The sequence below is a fragment of the Malaclemys terrapin genome, chromosome 11 (genome assembly GCF_027887155.1).
Source record: "Malaclemys terrapin pileata isolate rMalTer1 chromosome 11, rMalTer1.hap1, whole genome shotgun sequence".
NCBI classification, from domain to species: domain Eukaryota; kingdom Metazoa; phylum Chordata; order Testudines; family Emydidae; genus Malaclemys; species Malaclemys terrapin.
This window is the reverse complement of record NC_071515.1, coordinates 25,476,158-25,494,143: the sequence shown is the minus strand read 5'-3', so window position 1 is coordinate 25,494,143 and position 17,986 is coordinate 25,476,158. Positions and strand designations below refer to the sequence as shown.

Below are 17,986 nucleotides of genomic sequence, written 5' to 3'. Positions count from 1 at the left end.
GGTGAATGCAATGCAGGGTACACTGTGTTGCCATAAAGATCTGACCAACCTTTGATTAAATGGAAGTCAGATAATTGGGGCTTTATTGTGAAAAATGAAAAGACTCAAATTCTGCCTTTGGGCATGATGGGCAACTGCCATTAAAGTCAGAGTTGCCAGTGCTCAACCAAGGGCAAATTTTCCCTCAATTCGTCCAATAAGCAAAAGCACAATATGTTACCAATTTGTTAGAATTTTATTAGAATAAACACTTATATGCTCTCTTTGCATAAACTTTCCATATAAAGAATGGCTATAACATTGTCTAATGAAAGCTTATTTGGGGGGGGGGGGGGGGGGGGAATCCTGAATTTTGTTTAAACATCAAAATTTACTGCAGAGAACAACTGCTTTGTTGTTTCTATAAAAAGTAAAACTGTCTTTTAAAAACATATTTAGTTTAATATTTATTTCCAAAACTTGTAAAGATGGATATAAGGCAAATAAATAGAATTCAAATGTAAACTGGGGTACAGAAGAACTCTGAAATACTGTTGCACTTTGAAAAGTGACTCCATAGAAGTGTCATTGTGGGATTCTTGGTTAATTGTTTTTCACTGATTTCCGTATTACCAACACTAAGTTTACAAGTAAAAAATTGTCTTTTTTCAAACTGCTAACACTACAAATTCAATTTGGGCCCTGCAAGTCCATTTGGGTTCTTTCCTTCTTGAATATTATTGTCTATAATAAAGATTTTGCTAGTCAAATTGGGCTCTCAGTAAACTCCATTTTTTTTCAAATTACCTCTTTGCAACCTTTAATGGGTTTCCAGAGGTGTCACCAACTGGAGCTTGGTAAACAAAGTAAACAATATTGCTGAGAATGCACAAGAAGGAATAATACTCTCTTACTAGTTTTAACTCTTCATGGCTAAAAGGTGTAAAAAGTAGTAAAATCTTATTTTAATTATTACAGTCAAAAGATACGACTGACACACAGGGAGACGGCTTATTGAGTAAAGAGCTGTCATGTTTACAGTCACTTTTCAGAACAGAATCATACTTAAAACAGAAACCAACAATTGCAAAATTGCACAAGAAAATGCACATAATACTAATACATTCAATTATTAGACTGAAATATGAAAACATATGCATTACACAAACACATGTCTTGCTTTCTGAGTATATTGAAGTTGGATACTAAGATTTATTTTTAATTTCATTATCCTCATGAGAAAACTAAACTTTTATTTTTTATAGAGGGCCCAGTGCTTACCTAGCAAAATGAAGAATCTCAGAGGAACTTACCATGCTGATATCAATCAGTGCTTACACTTTTTGCTCTACAGATTGTGGAAGAAGGATGTGTGAATGATCACACACTATTTATACCTCACTTGTATCTGTGTACATAGAATTTACAGAATTTTCTATTGCTCCAAACCCAAAAAGACTAACTGATATGATTAACTTTATACATGAGTTGTTCCATTGATTACTCACATAGAAAAAGTTAAGCGTGTGTGCAAGTAAGTCTTTTCAGGATTGTGGCCTATATGTGCATGCACCCTGCAGTCACAAGTTAGAGACGTAAATACTAAAAAGTATTTTGATATGAATATTTAACAATATGTTTTCAGTGGCAGATCTGCAAGACAAAGTTACAACAATCAATTCTGGATTACAGCTCTGATTCTTTGCTTCTTAGAACACAGTAGGTCATAAATGAAGCATTTTGAGTTTGTCAGTGTCCAGCACAGCACTCATTAAAAACATATTCAGCAATTTGTTTTTGTTGGTTTGCTTTCTAATATTACACATTTAAAAAAATTATTCATATCAAAATATCAGTAAGCATTTGACAGAATTTCATACATTCCAAAATTTATAAACCACTTCTCAGATGTTAATATGGGATTTATCAATTGATTGCAGGCTGGCAAAATTAATAATAATGATTTCAACGTAAGTGCACTCATCACTGTAATTGCTCTGTTCCTTACCAACAGTAAGACTCTGTGCTGGTAAATAGGATTCTGCAAAAAGGTCTATATATCTACGTGTGTAAATAACTGGTGCTAAAAACTGGAAAATAAAGAAATATCTTCATTTTTATCCACACTTAAATTTAACTGTAGTAAACATCCTGAGTAGCTTTTTAATTACTCACTAAACTGAATCCATTATTTAATTAATTTTAAATTGTTTTTCACCCCTTCAAAAGATACTTTGAAAGATAATTTGCCACTAAACTTTCTCTGGGATTCAGGGTGAAAGAATCCTCCACCTCCAAAGAAAAACAGGATTTTGATATTTTTGAAAGATTAGTCAAAAGCTGCCTAGAATTTACCATTCCTCTCCCTTTGAGCTGTACAGGTGTGTTACTATAACCCAAGGGCTGGAGAAACTTCAGAAGGCTGCAGAGCTTCAAAGTTGGTGAAAGGGCAGGATCAGGCTAGGGAGCTGTGGAATATGAAAGATGGGAGCTTATTTGCATGAGCTCTCTCCCTTCTCTAGCTAGCTTGGAACTCCCTCACATGTTCTCAAGAAGAGGCAGGAAACAAAAGCTGTATCTAGCCAGCCCTTCCCTCTCCTTCAACCCTTTTTGGGGGAGCAAAATCCTTTGCTCCAGAAGGGACTTGGTGGGGGAACAGAGAGGCTAAGTAGTTGTATAACTCCCTTTTCTCTTCCCTCCAAATGCCACAAAAGGGCTACCATGTCAGGGAGTAGGGACAGCAGCAGCAGCCCCACCTGGAGCAGTAAAGAGGAAGAAGGTAGATTGAAGCTCAGGCAGACTGTTTCCACAAGCAGTTAAATGGGCTGCTGCTCTTGCTGTCCACTCCCTGCCTGCTGGAACCATGGCATGTTTTTATGGAGTGTGAATGTTTGTTCACAGCCCCCTCCAAACAGATAAACAAGCATGTGAGAAGGGAGCTTTACGTGGCCTCATCCTATTTATCTTTTCGGGGATGGGTACTGGTGCTGCCCCTTGACTACTGGTCTTCTTCTGAGAAACACACATGGCTGTCCTACTCTCTCTACCCCCATTTCTGCTGGATTTTAAGGGCAGCAGAACACACAGCCTTAATGATGAACACAGCCAGATGATCTATTGCTGTGAGGAAGTTCTAGAGTCTTCTCTCAAATGTCATTAGAATGAGGTAGGTTTTATTTCTCAGAGGGGAACTATGGGAAACCTTCAAATTCTTCCCTTTGTATATATGTACAGATAGATTTTTTTAAAAATATACCTTTGCTGGTTATGTTGCCCTGGATTTGAGGGATTTGTGTCTCTAGAATGTGATCAAGCAACTTGCAACTATATTATGTGCATTCAGCCACCATGAATTAATAAAATAGTTAAGGGTTAATTGGAAAGCAGGCTTTTAGATGCAAGATGAAAACTATTTGGCAGTTTCTGCTAATCAGTATTGGAGGATGGGAGAAAAACGTAAATAACTGAGAATGAAAGAAGATAAGTGGATGAAAACCTTGAGTCTAGACGCCTCTGATATTAGAAGCTTATTGAAAGTTAGAAAAAGTGATGCTCCAGTAGGGGTCATTATGACCTGTTTTTTCTAGAAGTTAGCTATAAAAAGTTTAGATAATAGAGTGTACTTTGGAACAGTCCTCTGAAGCCATCTTGAGAGATGTTTTTCCTGACACCTTTTCTCCCCGGTGGGTGAGCAACTGGCCACTGTGAACCCACTGTTAATTACTCAATACCATGTGTAGCAGGGTGGTCACCCGCTCCTGCTTTAAAAGGCTTAAAACAGCCCTGGGGAGAGGGCTGTGGCTGGGAGAAAGCAGCCTCGGCTGATTGGGGAAACAGCCACAGCTGTGGCCATGCCCCAATCAGACCACAGCTAGCCCTACAAAAGGCCAGTAAGCCAGGAGCTGGCAGAGACTTTATCTAGCTTTGAGAGGGAGGGACCTGGCTGCAGGGATCTGAGAGAAGGTACCTGGAGTGGAACAGGGCTGGAGGAAGGCCAAGGGAGCTGTGGAGCTCTGGCCTGGAAATCCCCCAGGCTGCGGCCTAGTGGAAGGCAAATTAGGTACTGCGGTTTCAGGGGGCAGACGACAGGTAGGCAGAGGCAGCAGGTCCAAACCCCCCTTGCCTATGATTAGTGGCATTTACACTGCAGTCTGCCCCAGTGAGCGGGAGCTAGATGGTGACTGGTAGTAGCCCATGACTGAGGCAAGGTGGGGAGAGAGGTTTGGGGGTTCCCTGGGTAGGGAGACCCTGAGACTGGGGGGGTATTGCCAGGGGGCAGCATCCCAAAGACAAGGGGCACTGGGTCCTGGGAGGGACACGGGGGCCAGCAGAAGCAGGACACCGGCCTGCAGAGGGTGCTCCGGAGGCTGGAAACGCTAATTCCCTGAGACAACCAGCAGGAGGCGCCGCAGGGGTGAGTCCTGCCCCGCTACACCGTTCCAGATGTTAGGTAAATATCTGGGATGTTCTAAACCTATTGCACTTATGTCTGTGTGTGTTTAAATTTAATAAACTGCAGATTTAGATAGACCACGCTTACTTGCATGAATCTTTTATCAGATGGAATTGCTGTGTTCCCACTGATTTATTCCTGACACTGTCTGGAGTGAAATAGTTAAGTTACCACTATTGGGGGTTCTGAAAGCCCTGGGTAACAGTTCTGGATCAGTACTTGGCCCAAGCCAGGGAAGCTAATGATCCAACCAAATTTGGTGATGAATCCCAGTCATGTGCCACCTGAGGCACATTGCGCATACGCTAAGAAGACTGATTATAACTTACCCTCTTCTCTTTAAAATGAGGCACAGAGATACAGCAATGCATTTTAAGGGTAGCATAAGTCTGAATTTCCTAACTTGTGTGATCAAATTTTGAACCTTACTGTTAGTATAATGTAAGTATTTTGTACATAACATATAGATAGATTATAGTAGTTTGCAAGTTAGTAGGGATGAAGGTTATGCTTGGGCCTGGGAGATTTCTATACTAGTTCTTGCCAATCCATACCAGACCCAATTTTTGGGGGGTACCTGGCAAATCATCACTGAGATTTTGCAAGCTGAGTACATTAGATAGTTCATTCTCTAATTTCTACTGTACTGTGTTTACTCAGATATTAATCTTAGTGATTGTGACAATCTTGCCCTTATTAACACCCTGTGCAACCCCTCTGAAGTCAGTAGGGCAGAGTACCATCATATAATTCTAAATCCAGAAAACATTTTAACTGTTCTCTAACAGATTTAAAGAGCCAATTACTTGACATGAAAAGAACTGAGGCCATATTTCGAATAATGCATTTGTGGTGTTTCCATCAGAAAATGTGTACACAGTAAATAACTCTACCTGAAACCAGTCAAGTGTGCAGCAGTTAACAAGAGCTGGAAATTTTCGAAGGCGATTACGAAAAGCATCTCCAATGGGACTCATTGCCAATACCACATGGAGCTGGTCTCGGCAGCGATCAATGAACATGTTAAAAAGAGCTATGGGGCTACCATCAGTTTGCTTTGTTTTATCTCGCTGGCGGTCTATCTGACGCATTCGTTCACAAATTTCTTGTTTCTCATCTAGTGCAAAGAGGTTTGGTACCTCCCCTGCATTTAGTAAGTTGTTAATGTCTTCTAAAAATGACTCCTTCTTTATCTGAGAATCAGTGAATAAGAAAACTCCTTGCATCTCACCCTCAGTAGATTTCCTTAAGATGACTTTTAAATCTTCATGCCACTCATTGTTACCGTAGCTCTTAGATATTTCAACCTGAAAAAGTGTATAATCAGCCATATGTGCGGCTAATCGAGTGAGGGACTGCCTGCCACTGCCTCCGACACCAACCAGAAGGGCATGGCTGCGAGGTTGTTTCAGGATCCGTGAAATTCTACAGACGTGTTCAATAGCAAATCGGAACAAGACAAGTTGCATAGGTTTTTTACTCATGTTATTAAATTCTTCCAAGTGGCTCTCTACAACTAATCTCAATGTGTCCACATCATTGATCTCCCTGTAGTTGGTGTCCTCTCGTTTGGGGTCATGAAAGTCACAAAACATCAGGCTACGTAAGTCATCCTCTTCTACCTTGCCATCAAAATTGAAGTCCAGGCTCTGGAAAAGTTCGTGAAAGTCTTCATTTAAATGACTTTTCACTACTTCTTGGATATACCCAACAAGCCAGGCTCGATCTGCATTATCCACTAAGCGATCATAGTACACTCTAAGAACCTGCATAATAAATAATAATATAATAGTTTTAGTAGTGGATGCTAGCATTCTGTTCATTTTATACTGACATTAATCAAAGTGAAACATATATATAAACACACACACATGCACACATATGAAAAAATGGCTTCAAAGTGAAACTTCCCTTAAATTCCAGTACAATGAAAATTAAAATAAATGTTCAGAAGCAACTGGAACAGTTGATCCTTTTTATCTTCTAAATGAAAGCTAAGCTCCATATGGGAAAATAACATTTCTCACATACTGTATGCATACTTTAAATATATTAGTTGTATTTTGATGACATTTTGTAAAGAGTGACAGGTGTCACTATCCTTTTATGTAAAGTCAGAATAAATGAAAGACCAGACTCGGTACATTTTTGCTTTTTCTTCCTGTTTCTAAATAGATGAGTTAACGCCACTCCCCTAATCAGTTAGCTTGTGATGTTATCTTTAGAAGAGAGGTAGTCACAGTTGCTGAAGTCTTGGGAGTTCCTACCGAAGGGGACCCACAGGGAGAGAGGAACAAGACCATGTTCTTTCCCCACCCAACCTTCCAATGACCCTCGCCCACTGCTGGCTCTCTCTCCACTGACTCTTTGTTCTGCCATTGGGAGGGAGAGGAGAGGAAATGGAGCTGGGTGCACTGTGTGATCACTTATGGCAGGAGATGTAGTCTGGATAATTGTGAATGGAAGGAAAGGAGCCCACAATCCATTAAGATGTGGTTCATACTTCAAACAAGTTGGAGAACCTCTGCCTGTAAAGTATGCATAATTAAAATCCCATTGCTAGCTAGCAAAAAAGTCACACCTTATGACTATGGCATCATTACATCGCTATTAGTCATAGCTCTTATATCATGGATATGATATAAGATAATTCAACTAAATTATATTACTAAAGAAAAATAAATGTCTAAATCCAACTTTGGATCTTCAATTATTTATTATAAATATCATATACAATTTATTACTAATATGAGATTTACCTCGTGAACCCAAAGACGTTTTATCATTCCTACAGATTCTGTTGTTTCAGGTCTTGACAGACAAACACCTTGAATAACACGGGAGAAATCACGGAGGTTGAACAAGTAGTGAGATTTGGCTGGAGTGGGCAGCAGATTCTTCATAGCTTCTTTATACACTGCCATGGTAGCGTTAATAATTTGTGGAGTCAAGTCTAAATATTCGGATGTGAAGTTAAAACTGACAAATAAAAGAAGGTGCTAAGAATAAAATGATTTTCACAGTTCCATCATACTAAAAATATATACTTAAATACTGATTCACTTCTCAATGCCAATTTTAAGTCTCAAGATGATACTTTCTTATAGACAACCTTATAAATTCCACTGCTCTTGCTGGATTAATGGAGTTTCCAATCAAGTCAGGTTGTGAATTAAAACTAATAATTGTAGAAAATATTGAGGATTCAACCACTTTCTTTTTCTTCTTCTTCTTATTAGTGTGGTGCTGAATGCACCATTATAATCAGGGCTTTCCCAATTTTACAGTACATCTTGCTGTTTCAAATAGCACCTAACTGAAACTTTTATAAATTGCCCTGGAGTTTGAGACTTCAACCTGGTTTGGATATGTGAAAATCCTTTGCAGTAAGTTAAACTTATCAGATTCAAGGATGGTAACAATCTGATGAGCTTCTCCTCCCAGGACCAAAGTGTTCAAGGTGACAGGGCAGCTTCTGTGCTGCTACTTCAGGGGACCCCTGCTACTACAGGGGACCCAGCACAGAAAGTGCAGTCCTGAAGAAGCAGGCACCAAGTGTTTTTAAGCTAATTGACTGGTGGCCACTGTGGCCCCTGCACACTGCTAGAGCAGCATGCACAGGCTTCAAGGTATGCTATAATCAGGCCTCACAACTAGATATGCCACTGACCTTAAGGCAAATGACACCCACTATGATTATCTGACATCTCTCTGATACAACTAAGGCACCATTTGAAGTTACCAGACCATTTACATGAAGAAAAGTAAATCTCACCTCCAAAGTAATAAACGTACTTACTTGCTTATAAGGCAAAGACAATTAAAGAGAACTTTTAGAGGTAGAAAACCATTGTACTTTTTGCAAAATTCAAGATTTTCCCCAGAAAAGCAAGTTTTCCATTTTAGCCCCAGAGGGTTATTTTTGTTTGTGAATATTATGTATTTTCATTTTGTATCACATCTGCAAGACAGTGCAGTACCCCAAAAATAAGTTATTTACTTGTATAGATGTATTGTCCATATACATTCTCCATATCTAGTTGTACACAGATGATTGTGTGTTCAAGATCAGAGTCTTTTGGTCAGTAGTGTCCATTGCTGCCACACATGTGCCATGAATGTCCTTCTTGTGCTCTGCTGAGGGAATATTGAGTGGAGTAGGCCAACTGCCCGCCCCTCAGTTCTTTCTCCAACACAGAATCTGAAGGCTATAGGACTCAGAAGCAGGTGTTAAGGAGGGAACATTGTGGAATATGTTTATGGACATGGGAAACATCTCAAAGAACTCCAGTTACTGTACAGATAAGTAACTTTTCTTTCTCCAGTCCATATACACATTCCACTTCTGATGATTCACAAACACTAGTCAAGAGATGGGAGCTTGGAGTCTAAGTGAATAAAGACTGAAGCACAGTTTTGCTGAATGTATCATCTAATTTAGAGGTTTCAGTAATGGAACTGTTTCATGAATGTGTGCAGGTGGCTACTTTGCAAATATCTATGATGGAAATATTTCTCAAGGATGCTGTAAGACCTATAGTGGAATGAGCTCTGAGGAGGATCCAATTTTGCCATTTCATAAAAGGTTCTCACACAGTTCGACATCCATCTAGGTAGTCTTTGAGTAGAAACAGGTTTCATAGACTCATAGACTTTAAGGCCAGAAGGGACCATCACGGTCATCTAGTCTGACCTCCTGCACATTACAGGCCAGAACCTCGCCCGCCCACTGCTGTAATAGACCCATAACCTCTGGATGAGTTACTGAAGTCTTCAAATCATGATTTAAAAACTTCAAGTTACAGAAAACCCACCATTTACACTCATTTAAACTTCTCTGCTACTGCCATGGATAATCTCAGTGTAGCCCTAAATGGCTTTGTTCCTTGCAAATAAAATGCCAGAGCCCTTCTGGTGTCCAAAGTACAAAGCTCAGCTTTCCCTTGGAAGAGTGAAGCTTGGGGAAAAATATAAACAAAGGGACCTGTTGGTTGAGATGAAAATTAGTGATGACTTCAGGAAGCACTTCAGATGTGTTCTCAGAGATACCATGTCTGCATAAAAAACAGTATATGGTGGCTCTGCCATAAAGACTTGAATTTTACCAACTCTCCTTGCTTATTTGAATGAAATTAAAATTCCAGTTTCATAGACAGGTGTAGCAAGGAACATGTTGCCATGGGTCCAAGTGGTGGGCCCATCCGGGCAGATAAAGCCAAGTTAATGTCTCATGGAGAGAGTGGTTCTCTGATTGTCAGAAAAACCTTGACAAGACCCAACCCCTCAAAAACTTGTTCACAGTCAGAGTTTTTTCTTCCTGTTAATGCATTCTGACTCTACCTTTTCCCCCAGGAGCTTCACTAAATACCCCTGGATCAACAAACATTGCAAGGCAGCATCTATGATTCCCCTTTGGCACCTCCTTCTCACCTTTATAGGGACAGTATTTGTTTTCTATTTTATCTATTTTATAGATCAAGAATGTCCATGTTAATTGCACCCTTGCATGACGGGTAGTACTTAAATCTGGGGGATTTAGGATTGGCCCTATCTAACCCCTGGTACCAGGAGAGGATTTTTTAAAATTCCTCATTGAAAGTAAACCTATCAAATAAATTGCAAATAAATAAGGTAGGCAATCTTACTAACTATGAACTTACTATGGCGATAGGAGTATTTACAAGTGTGACACTCTATACCCAGGGGGAGTGCTCTGTAACCCCAATATTCATCGTTTATATATAATTGTGATATTTCATATAAAGCATGCCATGTAAAGTATCATGGGAAAGGTTATGATCCGCTGAAATCTATTGTTCTATCTAAGCATGTATATTATATGAAATTATGAGACTGTGTTATAAGGTTGTCACTAAAATATGCTTTGAGTTGGGGAATCACCCAGATATTAGATCCCCAGATATAACAAAGGAGGTAACCAATGCTCGGGCAGGTGTCAAACAACCATCAACAGCCATTGTCCAGCAAGGGAGTTACAATTCAATGACTCACTTGCACAAGGATACACCAGGGGAATTGCTCAGCCTCACCCACAAGACTTAGCAATGCCCACAAGACATGCCGGATCCTGTGTTCACCAAGTATATAGAATGAGGATATAAAATAGAGGACAGAGGCCACATGGTTGGTCCTGTCTCTTCCCCCACGTATGCTGAAGGCAACGAGGATGCTGGAGTTGAGCAGACTGGTCCCCAGGCTAACAGGGAGAGCCTGCGTATGAAACACTGTACCCAACTTGCAGTATCCAGATGAGTGAGCAAAACTGCTTAGTCCAGATATTGCATAGTCTATTAAGGTTGAGAATTTAGACTGCATGCTTATCTTTTCTTTTCCTTTGGTAACTACTCTGACTTTTGCCTATCACTATAATCACTTAAAATCCATCTACTGTAATCAATAAACTTATTCTAATGTTTATCCTTACCAGTGAGTTTGACTGAAGTGCTTAGTAAATCTGCTCAGGTTACAAAGGCTTATGTATATCCACTTTCCATTGATGAAGTGATGAGCCATTTAATAAACCTGCATTGCTCAAAAAAGGTCTTGAGCAGTGCAAGACAGTATATTCCTGAGGTACAAGACTGGGAGCTGGGGGAATCTGGCTAGTGCTTTGCTCTGTGTGATTTGTGAGCGGCTCTGGGAGCATTCATGCAATCTAGCTGGGTGTGGGGCTCAGCATATGGCTATACTGAGTGGTAACAGCACCTGGGTCGGGGGGAGGGGGCTGCTACTTGTCACCAGTAAGGCATTGTGAGAGACAACCCAGATTAGTGAGTTAAGGGGGCACAGTGGTCCCACAGTCCCAGATTGCACCCCAGAGATCCCATCACAACAAGGTTAAGGTAAGTAAGCTAGTAATTTGTAGGAAATGGTCAGCAAGGAGCTCTGTCTCTTAGCCTGAATCAATGAGAAGGAACTGAATGGCAGTTTGTCCACTCTGGACTATATGCCCTTGACACAAGACACAAAGAGACTCAGGGTACATGCACAGCCACCACAGACATTACTGGCCAATAGACTCTGATCTGGAGCACATTGAGTGCATGCACACCACTAGAAGTGAAATATGTATATGGACAACATATCTCAAAGGAGAACCCTCAATTCCCACAGGAGTGGGTGCTCAGTATTAAATTGGTATCTAAACACAGGTCTAGTGTTAAGAGATCTGGATTAAATGAAAGACGAAAAATACTTTCACAAAAAAACAAAACAAAAATCAATTTTTTCTAGACAGCACATAAATGAGATATTAGTAGATGAAATTCAGATTCAATAATAATTTATTGTTATTTGAATTAATCAAAAAAAGTATAATATAATGACAATTAGATGAATTTTTCATGAGAATTCTATTTTCCACCAATTGACTAACTTTCTATTTTTATTGACTTCTGACAAATAATAAAATATTAGAGGAAGAAGCTAATAATATTCTAAGTTATAATTTGCTAAGAGTAGTGAGCAAAGGTGATAACTAGTATAATATATTACAGAAAATCCTAGGTTCTTAAAATAGTCACTGATATGGCTGTATTTTTATTTACTTTACATTGAAATAATATTTTCAAAACATCTGAATTAACTGAAGCAACATGAACCATTCTAACACACTGTGAAAAGCTTAGGTTTATGGAACAGAACTATTTTCCAAAGAAGTATCCTAATAAGAAGCCTTGTCCCAAGAAATACTGACAACCTGTCAAATCGATGGGAACCACAGACGCTCAATTCCTCTCAAGAACAGGGTCCTAGAAAGGTATTTTGATAGACTTCCCAAAGACACAGTTTAAATATTTACTTTAGCCATTTGCAATATACAAAAGTTACTTACCAAGTAGAGAGATGCCAGTCTAAAATTCTAGAGAAAATCGTATACATGGAATCATCATCAAACTCATTAATAGTAACTGTATTGAAATGTCGCAAGTATCGAGGAGTTATTGGGTTTCGGCCACCACCTAAAATGAGAAAGCACAAATACTGAAAATAAAACGATGAAACTAGTTTTAAACTATAAATGTTTAACACTTTTGTACTAATCATCTTGGGTCAGTTTCTACCACCCTAATTCACATTAAAAAGTACCTTAACTCCAAGAATAGTCCCAGTGACCGCAATGGGACTACTAGTAGAATAAGGTATTATCCAACCTGAATGAAGGCATCAGAATCTGGCTTTCTGAAAGTGAGAATAGTCTATAAAATGCATATTGAAGTGGCTAAACCTGTCCTGTTCTAAGTAAGTTTTAAACTACTTTAAAAGGTGTTTGTTATAGAATCATAGAAGTATAGGACTGGAAGGGTCCCAAGGCAGGACTAAGTATCATCTAGACCAGGGGTGGGAACCTCTGGCCCATGGGCCGAATCCAGCCCACTGCTTAATTTAATCCGGTCCACAGCAAGTCTCTGCGCCACGGGCCAGAAGCCCCGAGCCTTGGTTCCCCCCGATCCAGCTCCTGGGCAGACGGGCGATCAGGGAAGCTCCAGGTGCTGCCCCCCGCCCCCAGCATGGACTCCGCAGCTTCCAATGGGAGCTGCGGGGCCGGCGCCTCCGGATGTGGGCACCACGCACTGTGCAGAGCCCCCTGGCCGCCCCACTGCCTAGTGGACGGACATGTAGACCACTTCTGGGAGCAGTGTGGAGCCAGGGTAGGCAGGGAGCCTGCCTTAGCCCCGCTGCACCAACGACTGGGAGCCACCTCAGGTAAGCGCCAACTGGCCGGAGCCCGCACCCCGACCTCCCTGCCCCAGGTTGGAACCCCCTGCCGCACCTTAACTCCCTCCCAGACCCCACACCCCTACCTGCAGCCCTCTCCTGCACCCAAACTCCCTCCCAGAGCCTGCACCCCCACCTGCACCCTAACCCCCTGTCCCAGCCCAGAGCCTGCTCCCGCACCCTGAATCCCCCATTTCCGGCCCCACCCCGGAGCCTAGGGGAAGCCGCACCCCCCTCCCCCGCGGGGCTGTGTGTGGCCCACAACTGATTATTTCTGTGGGTCAATGGCCCCTGATATAAAAAAGTCTCCTCACCCTGATCTAGACCATCCCTGACAGGTGTTTGTCTAACCTTCTCTTAAAAATCTCCAATGACAGAGATTCCACCACCTCCCTAGTTCATTATAACCTGACAGTTAGGAAGTATTTCCTAATGTCTAACCTAAACCGCCCTGGCTGCAATTTAAGCCCATTGCTTCTTATCCTATATTCAGAGATTAAAGATAACAATTTGTCTCCCTCCTCCTTGTAACAATCTTTTATGCACTTGAAAACTGTTATCATTTCCCCCTCAGTCTTCTCTTCTCCAGACTGAACAAACCCAATTTTTTCAATCTTCCCTCATAAGTCATGTTTTATAGATCTTTAATCATTTTGTTGCTCTTCTCTGGACTTTCTCCAATTTGTCCATATCCTCCCTGAAATGTGGTGCCCAGAATGGGACACAATACTCCAGCTGAGGCCTAATCAGCGCAGAGTAGAACAGAAGAATTACTTCTCATGTCTTGCTTACAACACTCCTGCTAATGCATCCCAGAATGATGTTTTATTTTTTTTGCAACAGTGTTACACCGTTGACTCATATTTAAGTTTGTGATCCACTATGATCCCCAAATCCCTTTCCGCGGTACTCCTTCCTAGGGATAGGTACCGTATCAGGGTCACCATCTAGCCCCCAAACCTGGTAATACTTTGACTGGGATAGAATTTCAGTACAATAATGTAAAATCTACTACATAAATTATAGAGCATGGTGTGCCTGAAATTAGTAAGACACATTTAGAATCTGAATTATATGAGCTTGCCAGGATACACCCATTTATTTCTGCATGTGCTAATTTTAATTACTAATTTCCAGTATATACCTGCTAATCTCTGCATGCCAGAACACAATGGCATCCTCCACACAGCATGACCTTGCACACAGCAGGAAATTAGCCCTGTCTTCCTGAGGCAGTTTGTCCTTAAAGTCTAGGAACTTAAAGTAGTCCAGAAAATTATGTTTGGAGAGAAGGGCCTGATAATTTGATATCCCTTTTGACTATGCCTATGAGGTTTAGGAGAACATAAATCCTTAAGGCTTGAACGTGAAGGCTCACCAGACAAACGGGGTTGGGATGGGTCTCTCAGAGATTCTAAAAGCAGATTTGCTTTTGTATTTGTGAGCACACCCTTTACTCATGTGAGGTGGGTCTTTCCCTCGTTTTCTTTCTGGATTCAGACACAGAATTGGGGGATGCGCTCTTTGCTGACTATGGATGATGTATTGGGGGGGGTGTCTCCCTGACCTGGATCTGACTGAGGTCTCATTGAAGGTGTTTTTGAAGTTGGAGCTCTCGCACCTGCCATGTTCAGCTGGGGAAGGAGCAGCAGATACTGCACTTGGCAGAGATATGCGCTGCCAAGGGCAGTAAACACTGTCACTGACCGAAAAGAAGCACGGCCAAGAAACACATTTTTGAAGCCCGGAATCCTGGACATAATCCAAGCGGCACACTGACCAGGAGTGTTCCGCAGGGTGGGGATTTTAACACTAGCCAAGTATAACTATCTAGTAGAACACTAACAACAAACTAGGAATAAAATAACTCAATATATTTATAGGATAAAGAGAAAGGAGAGGTTCTGGACAGTGGAGGATTCTGACTCGGATCATGCAGCAGTAAGAAAGAACTAGAGAGGGGGTCAGTCCGCCCCACCCCTTATACTCTTGGTGCAGAGCAAGAGGACAGCTGGGGTGCAGGCATGGACCAACGAACACTACTTGCAAGAATTCTCCAGTCTCAGGGGTATGCACAGTGGAACAAACATATGGACCAGCATTCGAAAAGTAACACATTTTCTTATAGGCACTTAGAATTTTATTCATGTATAAAAGAACATATGATGCACATATCTTACCTGCTGGTCCCATCGCACACATAATTTGAACGTCCACAAGTTTAATCATAGTGCAGTCTTTAAGGTCATACCAATTCCAGTGATCTAACCACTGGCGAAGTAACTCAACTGGAGGCTGAGCACCATAGACTTCTCGTGCTGGCATATTTACATCGTCTACAAATACAACCTGAAAATGAAAATATGAAGGAAATTTGCTTTTCTAAGTTTCTTTTTAATATGCTCCCTAAACCTATGGATACTCTGAGATCCAGATGGATCTTGAAGGATCCATCAGAACCCAGGGGCATCAGCAAAGAGGATTCTGGCCTAGATCTTGCTGCCAGATCCCTAGAAACTCTAGACATCACAGCTCCTGAGGAGTTACGCTGCCAGCAGCTCACCTGAATGTGGATGACTCTAGAATATGCCTTTGAGGGTGAAGTTACACAGTGTGGAGGGGGAAACAATTCTGGGTACCGTGGATTCAGTTTGCAATTATTTGCACTGGCTATATGGGACGGAAAACAGCTACGATATATATCACTCACCTGCTGCCCTTATCCTCCCCTCTCCCCTGCCATCCCTTCAAGAAGCTGGAACATTGTGAGAAAGTCTCAGGATAGGTGGAAGAAAGTACACCACCGAAGTATCCCTCTCCCTCAATTCGGATCTGAGGACAGACTCCCTTACATTTACATGAATAGAATAGGGAGCACGAAAGTCTAAATTAGGAGAATTAGAACTCTGTCACTCTAGAATTACACTATGTTAATTATTCCTGCTTAATTTTACTTGAGAAATAATGCATTTAAATATTTATTTTGGTAAAAAAAAAATAGATTTCAGTTACCATTCGCTTCCCAAGAGGAGGACCAAAAACTCCCTTCCTCCTTTTATCCAGCTTTGACATGATAATATTCTGAGTCTGAGCTGCTGTAGTTTGTGCTGAGAAATTAATGAGGAGTGGTTTGTAGACTTCTTTATTCAAGTTATTTAAAAGAAAATGCTGAAAGGATGGTGAAGAGGAAAAAAATTAAACCACATTTGTACATAAATCTGACAAATTTTCCAGTGTTTCAGCAAAAGGCACAAGACTAAAATTTATTATCAAACATCTATATGGGACAGTTTTCACAACAACTTCACAAGTCACTGCTTAAAAATGATGGGATGATAATTGATCCCTGATCATTAACATTCAGATCTCTTTAATTTTTTATTCCAGAGATAAACCAACATTCTCAGGATAATTCAAAAAGTGTTAGGATCCAATTTGTTAAGGGGAAATAAACATCTAGATCTCATCATATATATTTCACATTTTCTCAGATTGTCTATATACTTACAGTATATCACGCAAATTCAGTACATGAATCTCTCTTTCCAAACACATCATCTCAGAATCTAACTAGGTATGATTTGATCAAGTATTGCTTGTAGAAACCTAGGCACTAATTCTGTAAAAGGATCCACAAGTGTGGACCTTTATGCCTGCACAAAGTCTCTTTGGCTTCAAAGTAACTCTATACAGGCATAAGGGTGTGTGCTTGTAGTTCCATTTGAAGAACCAACATCTTAATGTGAGAAAAGCAAACATATCTAAATGTATGGTTTTACAGTTGGCATTAATAATATTGTAATATATTCACTCCAGAAAAGCCAACACTATGGAACAGAAAATAATGAAAACATCATTTATAACTATTAGTTCCAGCTAGATAAAACAAACAACCCACTCCCTCCCTAAATCCTCCTTCTAACTGTTAGGGTCCTCAGAAACGCCTTATTTCATTCTCAGTTTAACTCCTCCCACAAAACTTTGTATCACTGTCACCATCCCTTCAAGGAAAACTGACAACGCTTCTTTTCAAGAAGCACTGTGAATTGGTCATTAAAAGTCTGACCCTATTCCCATTTAAGTTAATGAAAGTTTTGACATTGACTTCAGCTGGATGAGAACCTAATAGATTACTGTTGTGCAGCACCAGACATTCCCTTCCACTTTAGGGTGGAACTGACCTGGGTGCAAGAGACCAAGAAAGGGAATGAACTGATTTCAATTACAACACAGAATACAAAGTGTACAGTGCTCACTTTATATTATTTTTATTACAAATATTTGCACTGTAAAAATGATAAACAAAAGAAATAGTATTTTTCAACTGCAAATTTGACAAAATGCATAGAAGGTATCAATGTGAAATTTCTAAAGATAGCTACAGCACTCGATCCAAGGTTTAAGAATCTGAAGTGCCTTCCAAAATCTGAGAGGGATGAGGTGTGGAGCATGCTTTCAGAAGTCTTAAAAGAGCAACACTCTGATGTGGAAACTACAGAACCCAAACCACCTTCTGCTGGTGGCATCTGAGTCAGATGATGAAAATGAACATGCGTCGGTCTGCACTGCTTTGGATCGTTATCGAGCCGAACCCGTCATCAGCATGGATGACTGTCCTCTGGAATGGTGGTTGAAGCATGAAGGGACATATGAATCTTCAGTGGCACGTAAATATCTTGCGACACTGGCTACAACAGTGCCATGCAAATGTCTGTTCTCACTTTCAGGTGACATTGTAAAGAAGAAGCAGGCAGCATTAGCTGCTGCAAATGTGAACAAACTTGTTTGTCTAAGCGACTGGCTGAACTAGAAGTA

The 17,986-nt window shown here is 40.7% G+C and overlaps 1 protein-coding gene across 1 annotated transcript in view; it reads right to left on the bottom strand.

Moving 5' to 3' along the window:
* The window catches only part of DNAH7 (dynein axonemal heavy chain 7), a 238,605-nt gene that overhangs the window by 74,438 nt on the left and 146,181 nt on the right, over positions 1-17,986 (bottom strand). The window contains exons 36-40 of the mRNA XM_054044665.1: positions 16,184-16,339; positions 15,352-15,520; positions 12,288-12,414; positions 7,192-7,411; positions 5,326-6,198 (exon numbers count right to left, since the gene is read on the bottom strand). Of these exons, the coding sequence (XP_053900640.1) occupies positions 5,326-6,198; positions 7,192-7,411; positions 12,288-12,414; positions 15,352-15,520; positions 16,184-16,339 (1,545 nt within the window). The remainder of the gene's footprint in view (positions 1-5,325; positions 6,199-7,191; positions 7,412-12,287; positions 12,415-15,351; positions 15,521-16,183; positions 16,340-17,986) is intronic.